Source organism: Rhinoraja longicauda, chromosome 3, assembly GCF_053455715.1.
Source record: "Rhinoraja longicauda isolate Sanriku21f chromosome 3, sRhiLon1.1, whole genome shotgun sequence".
NCBI classification, from domain to species: domain Eukaryota; kingdom Metazoa; phylum Chordata; class Chondrichthyes; order Rajiformes; family Arhynchobatidae; genus Rhinoraja; species Rhinoraja longicauda.
The window spans coordinates 79,732,595-79,750,318 of record NC_135955.1 but is presented as its reverse complement, the minus strand read 5'-3'; the positions used below and the strand labels follow the sequence as shown (position 1 = coordinate 79,750,318).

Genomic DNA, 17,724 nt, shown 5'->3' with positions numbered 1-17,724 from the left:
GACATGAGGTTTGGTAGTTTGATTGGCCACCAAATATTATCCCTAGTGTGTAGGCAAGTAGTACAATCTGCAGGCTTTGATGGGAATGTGGTGAGATGTATAAAATGGAATTATAACCATATAACCATATAACAATTACAGCACCGAAACAGGCCCGTTCGGCCCTACCAGTCCACGCCGACCACTTTCTCTGACCTAGTCTCATCTACCTGCTCTCAGACCATAACCCTCCAATCCCCTCCCATCCATATACCTATCCAATTTACTCTTAAATAATAAAATCGAGCCTGCCTCCACCACTTCCACCGGAAGCTCATTCCATACAGCCACCACCCTCTGAGTAAAGAAGTTACCCCTCATGTTACCCCCTACCCCTATTAATGTAGTATTATTTTTGTAAATGGACAATTGACAATTGGAGCAGACTCGGTGGGCTGAAGGTTCTGTATTTTTCTGTGTTCAATGAATCAAAATCCACCCATTTATCTATTTCCATGTAAGTAAAAATAACTAAGCAATCAGGATCGTGCTTTGTTTTTAAATGATGTACTATAGAGCTCTGTGACTTCACTCCAGATATTTTAAATGTGACATTTCATTTACATTTGCAGATCCTTTGAGGATGTGACGATTTCTTGGCGTGTGACCTTTAAGGGAACCCATGTTGTACTGCAAAGAGATGGGGTAGACCTGGTCAATGAGCTCATGGCTACATCAGGAATTATCCTTTGTTTCTCTGGAGAGACTCAGTGTCCAATCACCATTGAAATCAAACCAGATCAGGTAGGCTAACAGAAAGGCAGTGCTATTCAAATAACTGGTTAGGATGTGTGGATACAGTGTTTAGAAATTTTCTTCCTCAAGGCCCAGATTATGACCAGCCGGCTGTGTGAGCAAGGGTCCTCATCCGATAGAGTAGTGAAGAGTTTTAGAGCTGAGGCCTCTCGTTTTAAATTTGTCAATTGAACTGCAGAGAATTAAATAGATTTCCGAGAAACACAAGGAACTGAAGTTGCTGGTTTACAAGCGACCAAGAGCAGAGCAGATGCCATTACCATGCTGAGACGTATCCTGGTAGAATACTTTCTATAGCATATCTGTAGAGATTCAAGAGAATCCTCCTGGTGGTGCTGATCTCGGCCAAATAAATGAAATAAGCTGATGTACTTTCTTGATCACCCCATCAAAATGATGGGTTCAGGTCAGGCTGTTGGTGGTATAGATGCCAAGACACTTGAAGTTGTCATCTATCTCCGCAGTAGCTCAATTTATGAGACAAGGCTGTTTTCACCCGCTCGCTTCCTTAGGGCAACAACCAACTTATTTGTCGTGCTGATGTTAAGGGGCTAGATGATTGTCCTAACACCAAGACACAAGGTTCAGTCTCTTTCCTGTATTTCATCTCCGTATTGTTGTTGATCCAACCAACAACACTGGTGAATTTCACGATCAAGTTGCCACTACATTTGGCCACTCAGTCATGGAAGTACAAGGAATAGGAGACTGAGCATGCAAACCAAAGGGGCGCCATTGTACGTTGGGGAGGAGGAAATGCTCTGATCAACTCTAACCAACTGAGGTCTGCCAGTCGGGAAATCCAGAATGGAGGCAGATGGAGGCCCCGAAGACAAGATCTTAAAGTTTAGTGATGAGCTTATTGGGTGTTATGGTGTTGAAGGCTAAGCTGTAGTCAATAAATAGCATCCTGTCAGAGGGTGCTCTTATTGTCAGGGTGATCCAGAATTGAATGTAGTGAAAGAGATGAAATCCTGTGTCGACTTATTTTTTCCTGTATGCAACTTGCAATGGGTCTATATGTCGTACACCATGCAATTTTATCCTGATCACTCTTGCAAAGTGCACCCTGCATGTAGACGTGTTGATTACAACTTTTGCCCATCATTTTGGCTCCAATTGAAAATGGCCCACAGATGTTTGCATTCAGCTAGCAAGATGATGTTAATGCTACCACATTGATTAAATTGGTAGATAAATGAAAAGAATATCAACGATGAAAATACTTGTATTTATAATATTCAGATTGCAATTTTAAACTCAAAACTTGCAAAGAATCATGAAAGTCTGTGTAATAAGAGGTTTAAGCAAAGATTAACTTCATAAGTTCATAAAAATCAGTAAAAATACTATTTAATTATTCACAATCTTCATCAAATGATGCATCTTTAATTCTGTGACTATTATAAAATGACAGCCTATAAATGATTAATTGGTTTATTTCTTGTTTTAGAAATTTTATTTCTAATATTAAAGTTAAAAAATGAAACTATGAACTATACATTGCTTCATCTGTGCTGAAATAAAAATGAATGTTTTCCAAGATACTTTGAATCTTATGACTGCTGAGTTTCTAAGAATTAATTGGCAGTCCACAGCTTCAACTTGAATAATGTGATGTGAAAACAGGTGAAAATGCTTCCTCCACACTTACTGTTTTGTGAATTCTCCTTTGCAGATCCCAGAATCTGAAACATGGTTTCTTGTGGAAATCTATGAAGTGGGAGCAGGAGCCTTGATAAATGACAGTGCTCGATTTTTAAACATTACAATATTAGAGAGTGATAACCTTCACACATCGATCTATTTTGCTCCAGGATCTTGGCTTACTGTGGTTCATCAGAAGGCTACATTTGTTAGTCTGCAGGTTGTTACGAATGTCGTTTCAAGTACTGTTGCAAGTGTTAGTTATCAAACACAGGTAAGTTGCAACAAGCATTATTCTTGCTCAAAAATTTTGAACTTAGAACAATACAGCGCAGGTACAAGCCCTTTGGTCCACAATGCCTGTGCTGAACACAATGCCAATTCAAACTAATCTCCTGTGCCTGCATGTTATCTATATTGCTCTGTTCTCTGCACATCCATGTACCCATCAAAAAGCTTACAGGTTATTTTATAAGGTCAAGTCACTTTTATTAATTGCACTGTGCAGTTAAAAGCTGAACTCTCTAAGCATTGGGATTATTATAATTATATAATTGTAATTATAAATTTCCAGGATGATTTATCCAATCAGATTTGTTATAGCTTTGAAATTCATGCATTCACTTTTAATTGAGTGATAATTTTACATGAATAACAGTGCTCCACAAAACAATTGATAATTATGTTTGAACTGCAGACGTGAACCAGTTCTTAGTCACAGAGTCATATAGCACATTTACAGTTATTCAGCATCAGGTCCAACTTGCCCATGTTAACCAAGATGCCCCATCTACACTAGACCCACCTGCCTGCGTTTGGCCCATGTCCCTCTAAATCTTTCCTATCCATGTACCTGACAAAAAGTGGTTTAAATGATGTTATATACTTACTTCATCTACTTCCTCTGGCCATTTTGTTCCATTTGCCACCCTCTGTATCATTAAAAAATTGCCCCTCAGAGTCGTACTAAATCTTTGCCCTCTCACTTTAACTCTATGCCACCTGGATATCCCTGCTCTGGGTAAAAGACTGTGCATTTACCCTATCAATTCCCCTTATGATCATAAGAAATCTAAGCAGGAAAAGGCCTATCAGTCCATTGTGCTTTAGACACAAAATGCTAGAATAATTCAGTGGGTCAGGCAGCATCTCTGGAGAAAAGGAATAGGTGTCGTTTTGGGTTGAGACCCTCCTTCCTCACCACTAGTGTTTGCGCCACTATTCACATGATATTATTGTCGATAAACTTGGAAATTAGTACATATATAGATGCAGGTCAGATTTTTAAAGGCTCAGTTCTTGATGTAGATCCTTTTGAAAAGGCAGTAATGACTGCAGAACTAACTGTAGGGTTACAACCATATTTGTCCAATGGACCAGAACTGACTGTAAAATACCCAGTAATCCGGAGATTCTGTTTTAATGCAAACAGTGAGAAATTTTAAAGTCAGGCTTGAAGCCCAATGCTGAGTTCCCACAAAGTTTAAAATGCAATCAAGGGTTACATGGTAGGTGGGAAATCAACTACAGGTTTATTTTTGATGAAAATTCTTTTCAGGCTCAGACATTAATGCTCAGACAAGAAATATTCTATTCTGTTAGAGTTACTTCTAGCACAAATCTGCAGCAGCTCATTCTGAATAAGTAGAACTGAAACTGAATTATAATTAAAAATTCCAAAATCTACTGTTTTTCCTCCGTGCTCATTCTGTAGTTGAGGACTTCTGTAAAGCAAGTTGCAGAGGCTTCTGGCCACACATGTGATGGATGGAAATCCATGCCTGTGCACTCCATTGTGGCGAAGCAGGTTTGCTGAGTAACTTTTCCCTGAGGCAACTCACTAATGTACTAGCTGGTCTCTTGGGACAGACTTGGATAGAAAATGACATTTACTATGAAACTAATCAGAAAAAATAATATACCTTAAATATCAATCACAGCAATCTTGTTAATTCTGAATAAATTTTGTGTTTATTCCCAAGTGCACAGGATTTCCAGAGAGGGACATTTGACATTAGCTTGTTTGTTAGATTTCTTCCTGCACATTTTAACTGAAGTGTTTGTGACTCTGCAAGTTGCTGAAAGAGCAAGTTGTATGTTGCACTCAAAGAAAATCGGGTACCCAGCACTTGGAAACAGCATGATACACTATTTATTTAACCACTGAGGTTTAAGAGAATTATCAGAGGAAAACTGAACAAAAGTGAATTCAATCATAAATCACTTGCAAATTGAGAAATGGAAAGGAGAGATTGGAATAACTGAAAGAAATGTTTAAAAAAATATAAGATTTGAATTTTTTGCAATTTATCAACAACAATATGCTGTCTAAATGTATGTGACATGATTTTAGGTGTTAAATTCTTGGGCAAGAGAAATTGATTCTCACTAATAGTTATCAAGTCATTAAATAGATACTTAACTGACTAATTACCAGACAAGTTTATATTAATGGACATTTAATAGGCAATGGAGATGAATCATAAAAATCCAAGTAGACCAAGATGTGATGCTCTTTTTGCAAAGGTATGGAATTAGCCAGCAGCATGTTCTGATTCATAATCCACTTTGTGTGTGTCCTCACTAGTACTGTTGGTCAGCTATTGCAAGGCAGTTAGTGTCATTCAAATGCCTATACAGTTTCAGCAAAGTCTTTTATAAGTTCATTGCTATACTATATTATTTGTTTCTTCTGCAAGTAAGAATGTCATCATCCCGTTTCGGGACATAGGATAATAAAACACTTAACTCTCTCTGGACAATAGACAATAGGTGCAGGAGTAGACCATTCAGCCCTTTGAGCCAGCACCACCATTCAATGTGATCATGGCTGATCATTCTCAATCAGTACCCCGTTCCTGCCTTCTCTCCATACCCCCTGACTCCGCTATCCTTAAGAGCTCTATCTAGTTCTCTCTTGAATGCATTCAGAGACTTGGCCTCCACAGATTCCACAGATTTACAACTCTCTGACTGAAAAAGTTTTTCCTCATCTCTGTTCTAAATGGCCTACCACTTATTCTTAAACTGTGGCCCCTGGTTCTGGACTCCCCCAACATTGGGAACATGTTTCCTGCCTCTAACGTGTCCAACCCCTCAATAATCTTATATGTTTCGATAAGATCCCCTCTCATCCTTCTAAATTCCAGTGTATACAAGCCTAGCCGCTCCAGTCTTTCAACATACGACAGTCCCGCCATTCCGGGAATTAACCTAGTAAACCTACGCTTCATGCCCTCAATAGCAAGAATATCCTTCCTCAAATTTGGAGACCAAAACTGCACACAGTACTCCAGGTGCAGTCTCACTAGGGCCCTATACAACTGCAGAAGGACCTCTTTGCTCCTATACTCAACTCCTCTTGTTATGAAGGCCAACATTCCATTGGCTTTCTTCACTGCCTGCTGTACCTGCATGCTTCCTTTCAGTGACTGATGCACTAGGACACCAAGATCTCGTTGTATGTCCCCTTTTCCTAACTTGACACCATTCAGATAATAATCTGCCTTCTTATTCTTACCACCAAAGTGGATAACCTCACACTTATCCACATTAAACTGCATCTGCCATGCATCCGCCCACTCACACAACCTGTCCAAGTCACCCTGCAACCTCATAGCATCTCTAATTTCTATTGAAGAGAGTTTTCTAGATATGACATGAAAAAATAAATTGCAACTGTGCAAGGTATAATAACAAAGCAAGTATTTGTTTATTAAAATGGAAGAGCAAATAAATACTGTAATTTTGCATTATCCTTTTGTTTTATAGGAATTAAAAAAGGGTGAGCTGATGGGCCAAACCCTAATATCGCCAGCAATTGCTGGGATGGATTTTGTGAAATCGGAAGGCATTTTAACTTTTCAACCAGGACAACTAAACATAACATTGAATATTGTTCTTACGCCAGAGCTGACATCTTCCAATCTATTTCCCAAACGATTTCAAGTGGTGCTCTATAATCCCTCTGCAGGATTTCTGTTGGATGAGAAATACAACATAGCAAATATTACAATAGTCACGGACGCTAACACTCAGTTCCTCTGGGTTTTGGTTAATCAGTTATACCAACCTCTTGATGATGAATTAATAAATCAAATTCTTCAGAAATTGCAAAGCAAGCTTACTGTGGAGACCACAGGAGAACAACTCAGTGCAGTAATGAAAGTGTTTGAAAAGGTGAAACTTACAATTCAAGACAAGCAATTATAATCTCAATACCGTAATCAGATTGCTATAATTATAAGGGAACTGCATAACCTTTTTAAAAGAGCTGACATTTGTTACCAAACATTTACCTATCATGCAGTAAATCTGGGTCAGCAATATACTTTGATATATTTGTTTGAATGTGCAGTAATTAGTGCAGAACAACATAATAAGTTTGGTATCAAATTTCTGTGGTGGATGAGGGAATAACAGAAAATGGCATCATTTCAAGCTAAACATTATAATGTTTATGATCAGCTAAATATTGAGAGGTCTGGTAACCTTTTCAAGTTACAGCACCCTTTAAATACCAGGTTCATGAGCAACTTACTGTGATTACTCAAAAACTGCAGTTGATGGAATTCTTGATATAAGCAGAAAATGCTGGCAGTACTCAGTAGGTCCAGCAGTACTTGTGGAGCGAATTAACATTGAAGAGCACAATTACTGATGAAAGGTCATCACCCTGTCATGTTGCCTCTGCTTCTTTGTGCAAAGGTGCTGCATGACTTGCTGAGTATCTAATTCAGATTCAGCTTAGTATGTTATCATATTCTTCAGGATACAGTGAAACTTCTAGTTTGCAGGACGCTTATAGAATAAATAATAAATAAAATAAGTACAGCAAAGTACAGGTGTCCGAGGAGAAGGCAGGAGAATGGGGTTAGGAGGGAGAGATAGATCAGTTCCCGAATGAATGGCAGAGTAGACTTGATGGGCCAAATGGCCTAATTCTACACCTATCACATATGACCTCATGAGCAATAAATGAAAAAGAGCTAATTGTTGCAAATATTGTAGTGCAATAGAAGGTACTACCAAAAAAGTGCATTAACAGAATAACTAAATGAGGAAAGAGTTAAGATTAAGAGTATATGCCACCACCTCCTGGAAGGGAGATGTGATTATACAGGAGTACTAGAGCTGGACAAGCTAGATACTTGTGAGCGGCACGGTGGCGCAGCGGTAGAGTTGCTGCCTTACAGCGAATGTAGCGCCGGGGACCCGGGTTCGATCCCGACTACGGGTGCCGTCTGTATGGAGTTTGTACGTTATCCCCGTGACCCACGTGGGTTTTCTCCGAGATCTTCAGTTTCCTCCCACATTCCAAAGACGTACAGGTATGTAGGTTAATTGGCTTGGTGAATGTAAAAATTGTCCCTAGTAGGTATAGGATAGAGTTAATGTGCAGGATCACTGGTCAGCAAGGACCCGGTGGGCCGAAAGGGCCTGTTTCTGCGCTGTATCTCTAAACTAAGGAGTGTGATAGCCATGGGAAAGAATCTGTTCTTAAGTTGGGATGTCCGTGCTTTTGAGTTTCTATATCTTCTTCCAAAGGTTTATAATAATAATAATAATAAACATTTATTTTTTATAGCGCTTTTCCAAATGCTCAAAGACGCTTTACAAATCAGTCAAGACATAAAAACAAACAAACTAACTATTCTGACGGAGAAGCGGCGAACAAATAGCGCCAGCGTCCTCTCACGTCAGGGTCCGGCAGTAAACAATAAAGAACACAAGACACACAATTACAATTTTAACACAAACAGCCATCATAGTGATTGCTCCAGGCACACCCTCACTGTGATGGAAGTTTAGCGAAAGAAAAGGGAATGCCCAGGGTGGCGGGTTCCTTACGAATACTTCCTGTCTTTCTGATGCAATGCACCATGAAGGTGAACTGGATAGAAGGAAGTGATGAGCCTGTGATGAAGTGGACTGTGTTCACCAACTCCCTACAGGTTCAGCTGGACATGAACAGAGCAGTTGTCATGAGACGCATCCTGTCAGAGAGCAGCAGAAACACCACTGGTCACAGACTTTCTTTACAGCTCCATTCATGAGGGGAAGGTGTTGACTATCCTCCCCCCCACACACACACATCACCATTCCACCTCCTTGGGTCAACAACTAGCTATATCCTCTTGCTCTGACGTTATTGCTGTCTTGTCATTGCTGTATATCTGTCCGATAACAATGAAATCATTGGTGAACCTGAAGATCAAGTTGCTGCTATATTTACCCAGACACTTTATGGAAACAAAGCGAGGGATTGAGCACACAACCGTAAAGACCACCAACGTGGAGGGTCATGGAGGAGGAAATGCTGCGACCTGCAACCGACTGAGGAATGCTGGCCAGAAAGTCAGAAGTCATTTGCAGATTGTAGTCCAAAGGACAAGCGCTAAAAGTTTAGTGATGATCTTATTCAGTATTACAGTGTTGAAGGCTGACTGCGGTCAATGAACTGCATCCTGGCATAGATGTTCTTATAGGCAAGATTATATCGAGCTGAATGTAGTATAAGGGAAATGGCCGTAGACCTATTTTTTACTGCACACAAATTTCCAGTGGCCTATATTGTTTGGGAGACTGGGCAGATGTGAACAATAACCAATCTTTCAAAGCACTTTTTTTATGGTGGACGTTAATACTACTGGGTGGTAGTCATTGAGACAAATCACTTTATTTTTCTTGGGAACTAGAACGATGGAGGCTTTCTTGAAGCAGGTGGGGTACTTGATTTTTGAAGTGAAAGGCTGAAGATATTGGTGAAAGTCAGTTCAGTTTATTTAGAGATACAGTGTGGAAACAGGCCCTTCGGCCCACCGAGTCCGCACCGACCAACGATCCCCACACATTAACACAAGCCTTCACATACCAGGGACAATTTACACTTATACCAAGTATATAAACCCAAGCCAATTAACTTACAAACCTGAACGTCTTTGGAATGTGGGAGAAAACCGAAGATCCCGGAGAAAACCCACGCAGTCACGGGGCGAACGTACAAACTCCATGCAGACAGCAGTCGGGATCGAACCCAGGTCTCCGGCGCTGCATGTGCTGTAAGGCAGCAACTCTACCGCTGCGCCACCATGCCACCCATATAATTGGCACATAATTTTAGAATCTGTGCAGTGACTCCATCCAGGCCAGCAACTTTCTAAAAGTTTAGCCGCATGAGAGCAGATTTGACTTCTGACACCTGGGTATATGGGACAGAACCATCTCCAGCATTTTCTGTTTTATTACTGTAATTTACAAATAGTTTGAGGCACTTTTGTGTTAAAAAAATTGTAAGAGTGGATTTGTCCTTTATCATTTGTTTATCTCCAGACTAGGTTGTTTTTAGAGGCAATGACATATATATTGGTGTATGTTACCAAACACTGTTTGATTAAGCCTGCTAAACACAGTGTATTCATGCCATCTATTCAGTGCTGGTATTAGTCTATTTAGAATTCTTATTTTGCCAAACTACTTGGAGAAAAATTGTATTCAACATTATTATTTCATTTAGTCATTTTTGAATCAGAATGTAACGTAGATTATTTTACACATGATCTATTAGGTGATCCAGGAAGGAGAAAAGAGATCTCTCAGTGACACCGGTAGAGAACTACTGTATAATAGTCTTTGTGCACTGCTAGATCCTACTCGTATGGATACCAAACGATTTAGTCAGCTGCCTGAAGTGACCGAAAGATTTGCCTTCTCACTCCTCACTGATGTAGAATGTGGATCACCTGGTCAGAGGTAAAATTATTTAGATTTTATCAAATTAATTTTTCGAGCAAAAGCTGTTATAATTGCAAATTTAATTTTAATGCTTTGAGTACTGAATGCATAGTGACTTTTAATAAATGTCTGCGAAAGAGAGCTTCATAAAAAAACTATTTTCTAGTGGAATCTAGGAAAATGTAAATAGTGTTTTAAGTTTATATTTATATCCTATAATAATTAGATGGAAAATTGAGCCCATTTGTTAAACTGATCTAAGACTGCCACAAGGTCACAACAAACATCAATCATATTAATCGAGGTTGTGACAGTGCATTGCATTGACAATAAAATATTGCTAATTGGAAATGGTATGATATTTGTGATATTGAACTTAAAAATCTGCAACAAATTAAGTTATGTTTCTTCTTTCCTCACAGTATGACTCTGTGACTCTATTAGTTTGTGTTCATTAGTGTTTCAAAGAATGTAAGGGGAATTTCACTGAAAAACCAAATCCCACAGGGTCTGATGCCTGAATGTGGTGAGAGTGTTTCCCCTGACACATGTTATCCTTCAAGATCTCAGGGTCAGAGCACAAGACTGAGAAATTTTCCTCAGCAATGAGGAAAGCATTTCTTCCCTTGAAGAGTGGTGAACCCTCCAGCACAAAAGATAATGGAGGTCAGATTGTTCAATGTTTTAAACAGGCAGATACACAAAAGACATCAAAGAATATGTAAGAAAGGATGAATGTGATCTTGAGATGAAGAAGTAGCCTCCAAATGTAGAGCAGGTACAATGAGCCAAAAAAACTACCGCAGCTATGATTTTCTAATGTTCTGCATTGATGAGGAATGGCCAATCAAACCAAACAATGAATGTTCCACTAAAGTGAACAGAGAAAAGATATGGCTGAAATGTTGTGTTAGTTAAGTCAAAAGGATGGAATAGAGATAATACACAATGTCCACACTCATAGAGGATATGTTTATGGCCTTTTCTGTGGGATGGCAGGAATGGAAATTGATTGGAAGTGAATCAACATGAATTTCCATATTCAGGAAAATCTGTAATGACATTTTGCTTCACATTGCTCCTTCTAAAAACAAAGTGATAAACTCTGTGTAATTCACAAATGAGCTTGACTAATTCCAGTAGATGCTCAACAAGTTTTAGTACTACACTGTTTCCAATGGTGATTGCATTATTCCTTACTCAGTTTGAGGTGTGAATTTTTCAGTATTTGTTCAAGCACAGATATGTATATTGTGCATCCTGATTACAGCAAATCTCATTTATATATGTGGATGCGTCTGGATATTCAGTTAAGATTGACTGTAACAAATGTTCTTGGGGTATAGTGGCAGAGTGCAAAGTTTGCTACAATTTAGTTGCATTTGTACTTGGGTATTTCCTCAAAGCAAGGCAAGGAATTCTCTTTGAGACAGAGAATACAGATGCTGGAATCTGGAGCAAAGAAATACTGGAAGAACACAGTGAATCAAGCAGCATCTGTGGAGGCAGAGGGATCATTCAACACCTTGCAGCTGGTTGGCATTGAGGGTGTGAAAGCTGACAGCACAACTTATTTTGTACATCAATATTAAAAAATGCATTTAGCCTAAGCAAGTTGCTGCATGTGATTTCTAAGCTTCAACACATTGAAAAACTCTAAACTTTATTTTCAAATCAGCATGTTCAAATTATTGAGGGCACTGAACATAAAATCAATGTATTTGTCCTATAGTTGTCAATACTATATATAGTTTATCAATTCTTTGCCACAGAAGGCTGTGGTGGCAAAGTCAGTGGGTATCGTTAAAGCAGAGATGGATAGATTCTTGATTAGTACAGGTGTCAGAGGTTATGGGGAGAAGGCAGGAGAATGGGGTTAGGAGGGAGAGATAGATCAGCCACGATTGAATGGCAGAGTAGACTTGATGGGCCGATTGACCAAATTCTACTCCCATCACTTATGACCTTATGAGAATAGTTGTGTATGGATGAGAAATTCAGCTGTCTCAGTGCTGGATGTCTTCATTATAAAACACATCCACAATTCCAGAGAGACACAAGGCAGCGCAGATGCTGGGATCTTGAGCAAAACACAAAATCCCGGAGGAACTTAGGTCAGGCAGCATCTCTGAAGGGAATGGGCAGATGCAGATTACATGTTGGGTATAGAGCTTTCTTCAGACCCTTTATGGAACCAGTTGATAGATCAGCTACAACATGCTGCTCAAATGAAAGAGCAGTTACACTTAGCTAGGAAGTCACCAGATGAAGAATAAAGGCTTCTGGGTATAGTGGCTTCTTCGTGTTGAAAAGGGCCACACTTGTAATTTTTTGGAGGGGCTCCAAGTTACATCAAGACACCTGGTTACTGCCTTCTGCACAGTCAATGTTGTCTACAAATTTATTGTTGTCCACAAATCTGGAAGTTAACTATTTGATTCTAATTTCTAAAATAGTTAGTATTAATCCTCGTGTAACCCATTTCCACTTTTTGTTACGTTATCAAGGCTTTTCAAAAAAGTTTGATTACATCTGTTATGTTACCGTTCTCCACCCTATTACCTCTTCAAAGAATTTAATAGGGTAAGTCAAGCGAACTTGCCTTGTGAGGATAAAATCAAAAACTAGATGCTGGAAATCTGCAATAAAAATCAAGAATGAAGGAAACACTCAGAAGGCCAGGGAGCGTTTGTGGAATGTGAAATTGAACTAATATTTCAAGTTGATGAATTGGAGAACAAAATTAGTGCATTTGTAAAAAGATTACCCACATCTGTAAAAAAAAAAAATCTGATTTAATCTGATCAAAGTGTCTAAATTCAGCTTCTTTGAGTTTAGGAGTTTAGTTTATTGTCACATGTACAGAGGGAGAGTGAAAAGCTTTTGTTGCATGCTAACCAGTCAGCGGAAAGACAATACATTATTACAAACGAGTCATCCACAGTGTACAGATACAAGATAAGAGGAATAACTTTTAATGCAAGAAAAAGCCAGTAAAGTCCGATCAAAGATAGTCCAAGGGTCTCAAGTGAGGTAGACAGTAGTTCAGGACTGCTCTCTAGTTGTTGGTAGGATGGTTCAGTTGCCTGAAAACAAATAATCATCTTTTTTTTTTCCTCCAATTGCACAGAGGCAAGACAGTTCTTGACACCTGCCAGTACCTCAGTATTCAGTCGTATCACTGGTATCCCCAACAAATTAATGGGCACAAAGTTGAGTGGAAGAATGGTGATTCCCTGCAACTTCCTGAACGGTTGCTGGAAGTTTCTTCTGCACCCTCACTTCAACCTGGACGTGAAAATTGTCAACGTGTGCAATTCACGGAGTACAGCAGCCAGCAATGGTTCCAAACGCAAACCAACGCAAATAGAAATGCACTCAACAATAAAGTAGGATTGGTGTATTCCAAATATTTCTATTCAAAGGGTTCAATGGGTATTTTATTCTCATGTGTACCAATTAAGGTACAGTGATTACTCGATCCATAGATAGTTATTACATAAACGAATTGATGATTTGCATTTAGGTTAAGCAACAAGAATAATGCGGGAAGTGGCATAAAATGGAGAAAGGAATCAGCAGTCTGTTTTACAGTCTGCTCAGTCTTTTCCATTGCCAAAAAAATTGATTCATACAACTTTGTGTCTACTTTCAAAATGATGTGCTCTTTGTGACATAAATATATTTCTAATTTACTTGACATTATTTTTTTGCAATGGATCATTAAATTTCCACTTGTTTGCTTGGCTAAATTGCAAGTATGAAAAGCTATGTGGGATATTAGTCTTTCAATGCTAGTGCTAGACTTTAGATGACATTGAAGTAATTGTCAGGATTTTAGAATGACTGCTGGCTGTTGTTCTTGTGCCACGTAGAGCTGGCAACTAAAGATGGTTTTTTTCCCCTCCGGATGAGTGTGTACCTTAATTAATAATTGGCAGATGAAATTGTTGAGTCACAATGATACATGTGTTTAGAGATACAGCGTGAAAACAGGCCCTTCAGATCCATGCCGACTGACGGTCACCTGTACACTAGTTATCTCAGTTCAACATCCTTCACACTGTGGGGAATTTGCAGAAGCCAATTAACCTACAAATCTGCACGTTTTAGGAATGTGGGAGGAGACCGGAGCACCCGGAGAAAACTCACGCGATCTTGGTGAGAAAGACCAAAGTTGGCACAGACAGCACCCGCAGTTAGGATTGAACCCAAGTCTGTGGAGCTGCAAGGCGTCAACTCTACCACTGTGCCACTGTGCTGTCCTTGCCAATTACATGCCCATTCGTCATTGATGCTTTTGTTATAAACTGCAGCTGATCGTAGTCAATGTTGTTTTTAAATTTATTGTTGTCCACAAATTTAGATGTTAAATATTTGATTCCCAATTTTAAAATGGTTAGCCCTACAAAGATGGTGCTTGGTTGTACCAGTATCTCACTGCTCCTGTCACCCCTATTCAAGCCTGACCTCTGACCTTGTCTGTGTGCAGTTTGCATGCTATCCCTGTGACCATTAGGAAGAATTAATTAGCATGCAAGAATAAATGGTTTATAAGGAAATGTAGGTGAATTGCGTTGATAAGTGTGCTTTGAAAGCTGGCATAGACTTGACGGCCAAACAGCCACCTTTTATGTTGGGAGAAAAAACAAGAAGATGATTTCAAAGAAGCTCGAACAATATTTTGTGGCTGTTTTGAATGATTGATTTATTTTAGCTAATAACAATTAAAGAATTTAAAAAATATGGATCAGCTAATATTAGTTTCAATTAAAAATTGATTTAGAATTACTGTGGGGTGAATAATTTGATTTTGACTTTAAAATGTATCTTAAAGTAACATTAAAAAAAATAAAAATTGTAACCATTTAATATTTAAAGGATGAAGTTTGTATTACACGCTATCGCACCAACTTCTGCTGTTTCCTAGATATTTTCAGCAAGCCTAAAGGATCGCGATCCACACCCTCTTGCAGGCAACAACACAGTAATCTATCGTATTCACAGTCCTGAAAGTCCCATTGTTCCTCAAACATCTGCATGCCTCCTATGGAACAAGGAAACCAAAAGGTGGGCATTTTTAAAACAAAATACTATTTTATTAACAACTCAAGGAATACTGTCTCACTTCATTGAACTCCCAGAAGCAACAGTGCTTAAAACTAGTGTTTTGTTTAGTTTAGTTTAGAGATACAGTACGGAAACAGGCACTTCAGCCCACCGAGTCCGCAGTGGACGGCGGAATGGTTGATGGAATTTAATACAGAGAAGTGTGAGGTGTTGCATTTTGGGACGTCGAACAAAGGCAGGACCTACACAGTAAATAGTAGGCCTCTGGGTAGTGTTATAGAGCAGAGGGATCTAGGAGGACAGGTGCATGGTTCCTTGAAGGTCGAGCCGCAGGTAGATAAGGTGGTCAGAAAGGCATTTGGCACTTTGGCCTTCATCAGTCAGAGTATTAAGTATAGAAGTTGGGAGGTCATATTGCATTTGTATAAGACGTTGGTGAAACCGCATTTAGAATATTGTGTTCAGTTCTGGGCACCATGTTATAGGAAAGATATTGCCAAGCTTGAAAGGGTTCAGAAAAGATTTACGAGGATATTGCCAGGACTAGAGGTTGTGAGCTATAGGGAGAGGTTGAGAAGGCTGTGTCTCTATTCCATGGAGCGCAGGAGGATGAGGGGTGATCTTATAGAGGTGTACAAAATCATGCGAGGAATAGACCGTGTAGATGCACAGTCTTTTGCCCAGAGTAGGGGAATCAAGGGCCAGAGGACATAGGGTTCAAGGTGAAGGGGAAAAGATTTAAAGGAATCCAAGGGGTAACTTTTTCACACAAAGGGTGGTGGGTGTCTGGAATAAGCTGCCAGAGGAGGTAGTTGAGCCTGGGACTATCCCATCGTTTAAGAAACAGTGAGGCAGGTACACGGATAGGACAGGTTTGGAGGGATATGGACCAAGCACAGGCAAGTGCGACTAGTGTAGCTGGGACATTGTTGGCTGGTGTGGGCAATTTGAGCCGAAGGGCCTGTTTCCACACTGTATCACTCTCTGATTCTATGATTCATCCCTCCACAGTGTCTGGTCTGAGTCCCCCTTGATATGTTCTACTCGGTATCATTCTCAAAAGCATGCATTAAGTTGGAGACCAAAACACGACACGTCTGGACACAAGATCGCCATTTTAACTCTGTGTATTTTAGCAAATGCGCAGGGCAGCTTTTTCATATTGTTGCATGTATACATCACATAGCAGCTTTACCATATTGTTGCATGTATACATCACACCCCTCATCCCTCCACAGCATCGCCTCTAAGCGCCCTACCTCCTTCTGCCCACCACAGACCCTGTGTCTCACATCAGCCCATACCCTGCTGTGTTTTGCACCATTCCCCCGGCCTACCCCTCTCTAATACTGAACGATCTTATCTTGCTACTACTACATGCTAACAGAATCAAGGGATATGGGGAGAAAGCAGGAACAAGGAACTGATTGTGGATGATCAGCCGTAATCGTATTGAGTGGCGGTGCTGGCTCGAAAGGCCAAATGGCCTTCGCCTGCACCTATTTTCTATGTTTCTATGTTACTGTAACAACACCCCACTGAATTGCGAGCCCCCATGATGTTGAGCTCTTTTTTCGTTGCCCCTGGCTCCGTGCCTATTTCTCTGGCAAGGAGTCTTTGCATCCACAGTGCTGACCCCTTCTCCCTTCTCCAACATTCCTCCTCCTCCTGTCAACCTTCCATCCTCGCTTTTATCTCCAACTGCTGCCACAACATCGACTGCCTCGACTTTTCCACTCTCATTACCCACTCCAATCTCACCCCCTCAGAACGCACAGCCCCTCTGCTCACTCGTTACCAATCCCAATATTTTCATTAAATCTACTGACAAGGGAGTGCTGTTGAGACCAGGCATCAGTTTTCAGACATCTTGTCATCCATACCCACTGATGAATACCAGGCCCCATCTCCCAAATTATCACCAATGTTATCATCTATCACTTCTGTCGATTTCCCCACCAACATTACCACCTGTTAGCCAGCCCAAATTGATTTCTAAATAAATATTTTAACAAAGCCCTGCCTTTAGGCTACAGGTGATCAAAACATTTATCTACCCTCATGGTTTTATAGTTTGCTCAGATTTCAAATGGGAACATTAACATTAACACGGTGTAATTGTAATTGTAATTAATTTCTTAGCCAAGTATGTAAAAACATCCAAGGAATTTGATTTGTCAAAACAAAAAAGCAACAAGACCCACAACTACATAGAAATTAACATAAACATCCACCGCAGCGCACTGTGATGGAAGGCAATAACATATTATCTTCTTCCCTCCTTTTCTCCCACGGTCGGGGCAGTCAAACCATCCTCACTCAGTCAGGGCGATCGAATCTCCCGCAGCTGGCGATCGAAGCTCCCACGATCAGAGCGGTCAAAGTCCTGCGGTTGGAGCTCCCAAAGTCGATCCCTAACCACGATGTTAAGGCCGCAGTGCGGACGGAGATACGATACGGAAAAAGTTGCATCTCCGT

At 40.0% G+C, this 17,724-nt stretch overlaps 1 protein-coding gene across 1 annotated transcript in view; it reads left to right on the top strand.

The window, feature by feature from the left end:
• adgrv1 (adhesion G protein-coupled receptor V1) overlaps positions 1-17,724 on the top strand; it is a 385,526-nt gene that overhangs the window by 234,668 nt on the left and 133,134 nt on the right. Inside the window, exons 76-81 of the mRNA XM_078397039.1 lie at positions 612-783; positions 2,474-2,716; positions 6,214-6,621; positions 10,010-10,194; positions 13,307-13,565; positions 15,107-15,246. Of these exons, the coding sequence (XP_078253165.1) occupies positions 612-783; positions 2,474-2,716; positions 6,214-6,621; positions 10,010-10,194; positions 13,307-13,565; positions 15,107-15,246 (1,407 nt within the window). The remainder of the gene's footprint in view (positions 1-611; positions 784-2,473; positions 2,717-6,213; positions 6,622-10,009; positions 10,195-13,306; positions 13,566-15,106; positions 15,247-17,724) is intronic.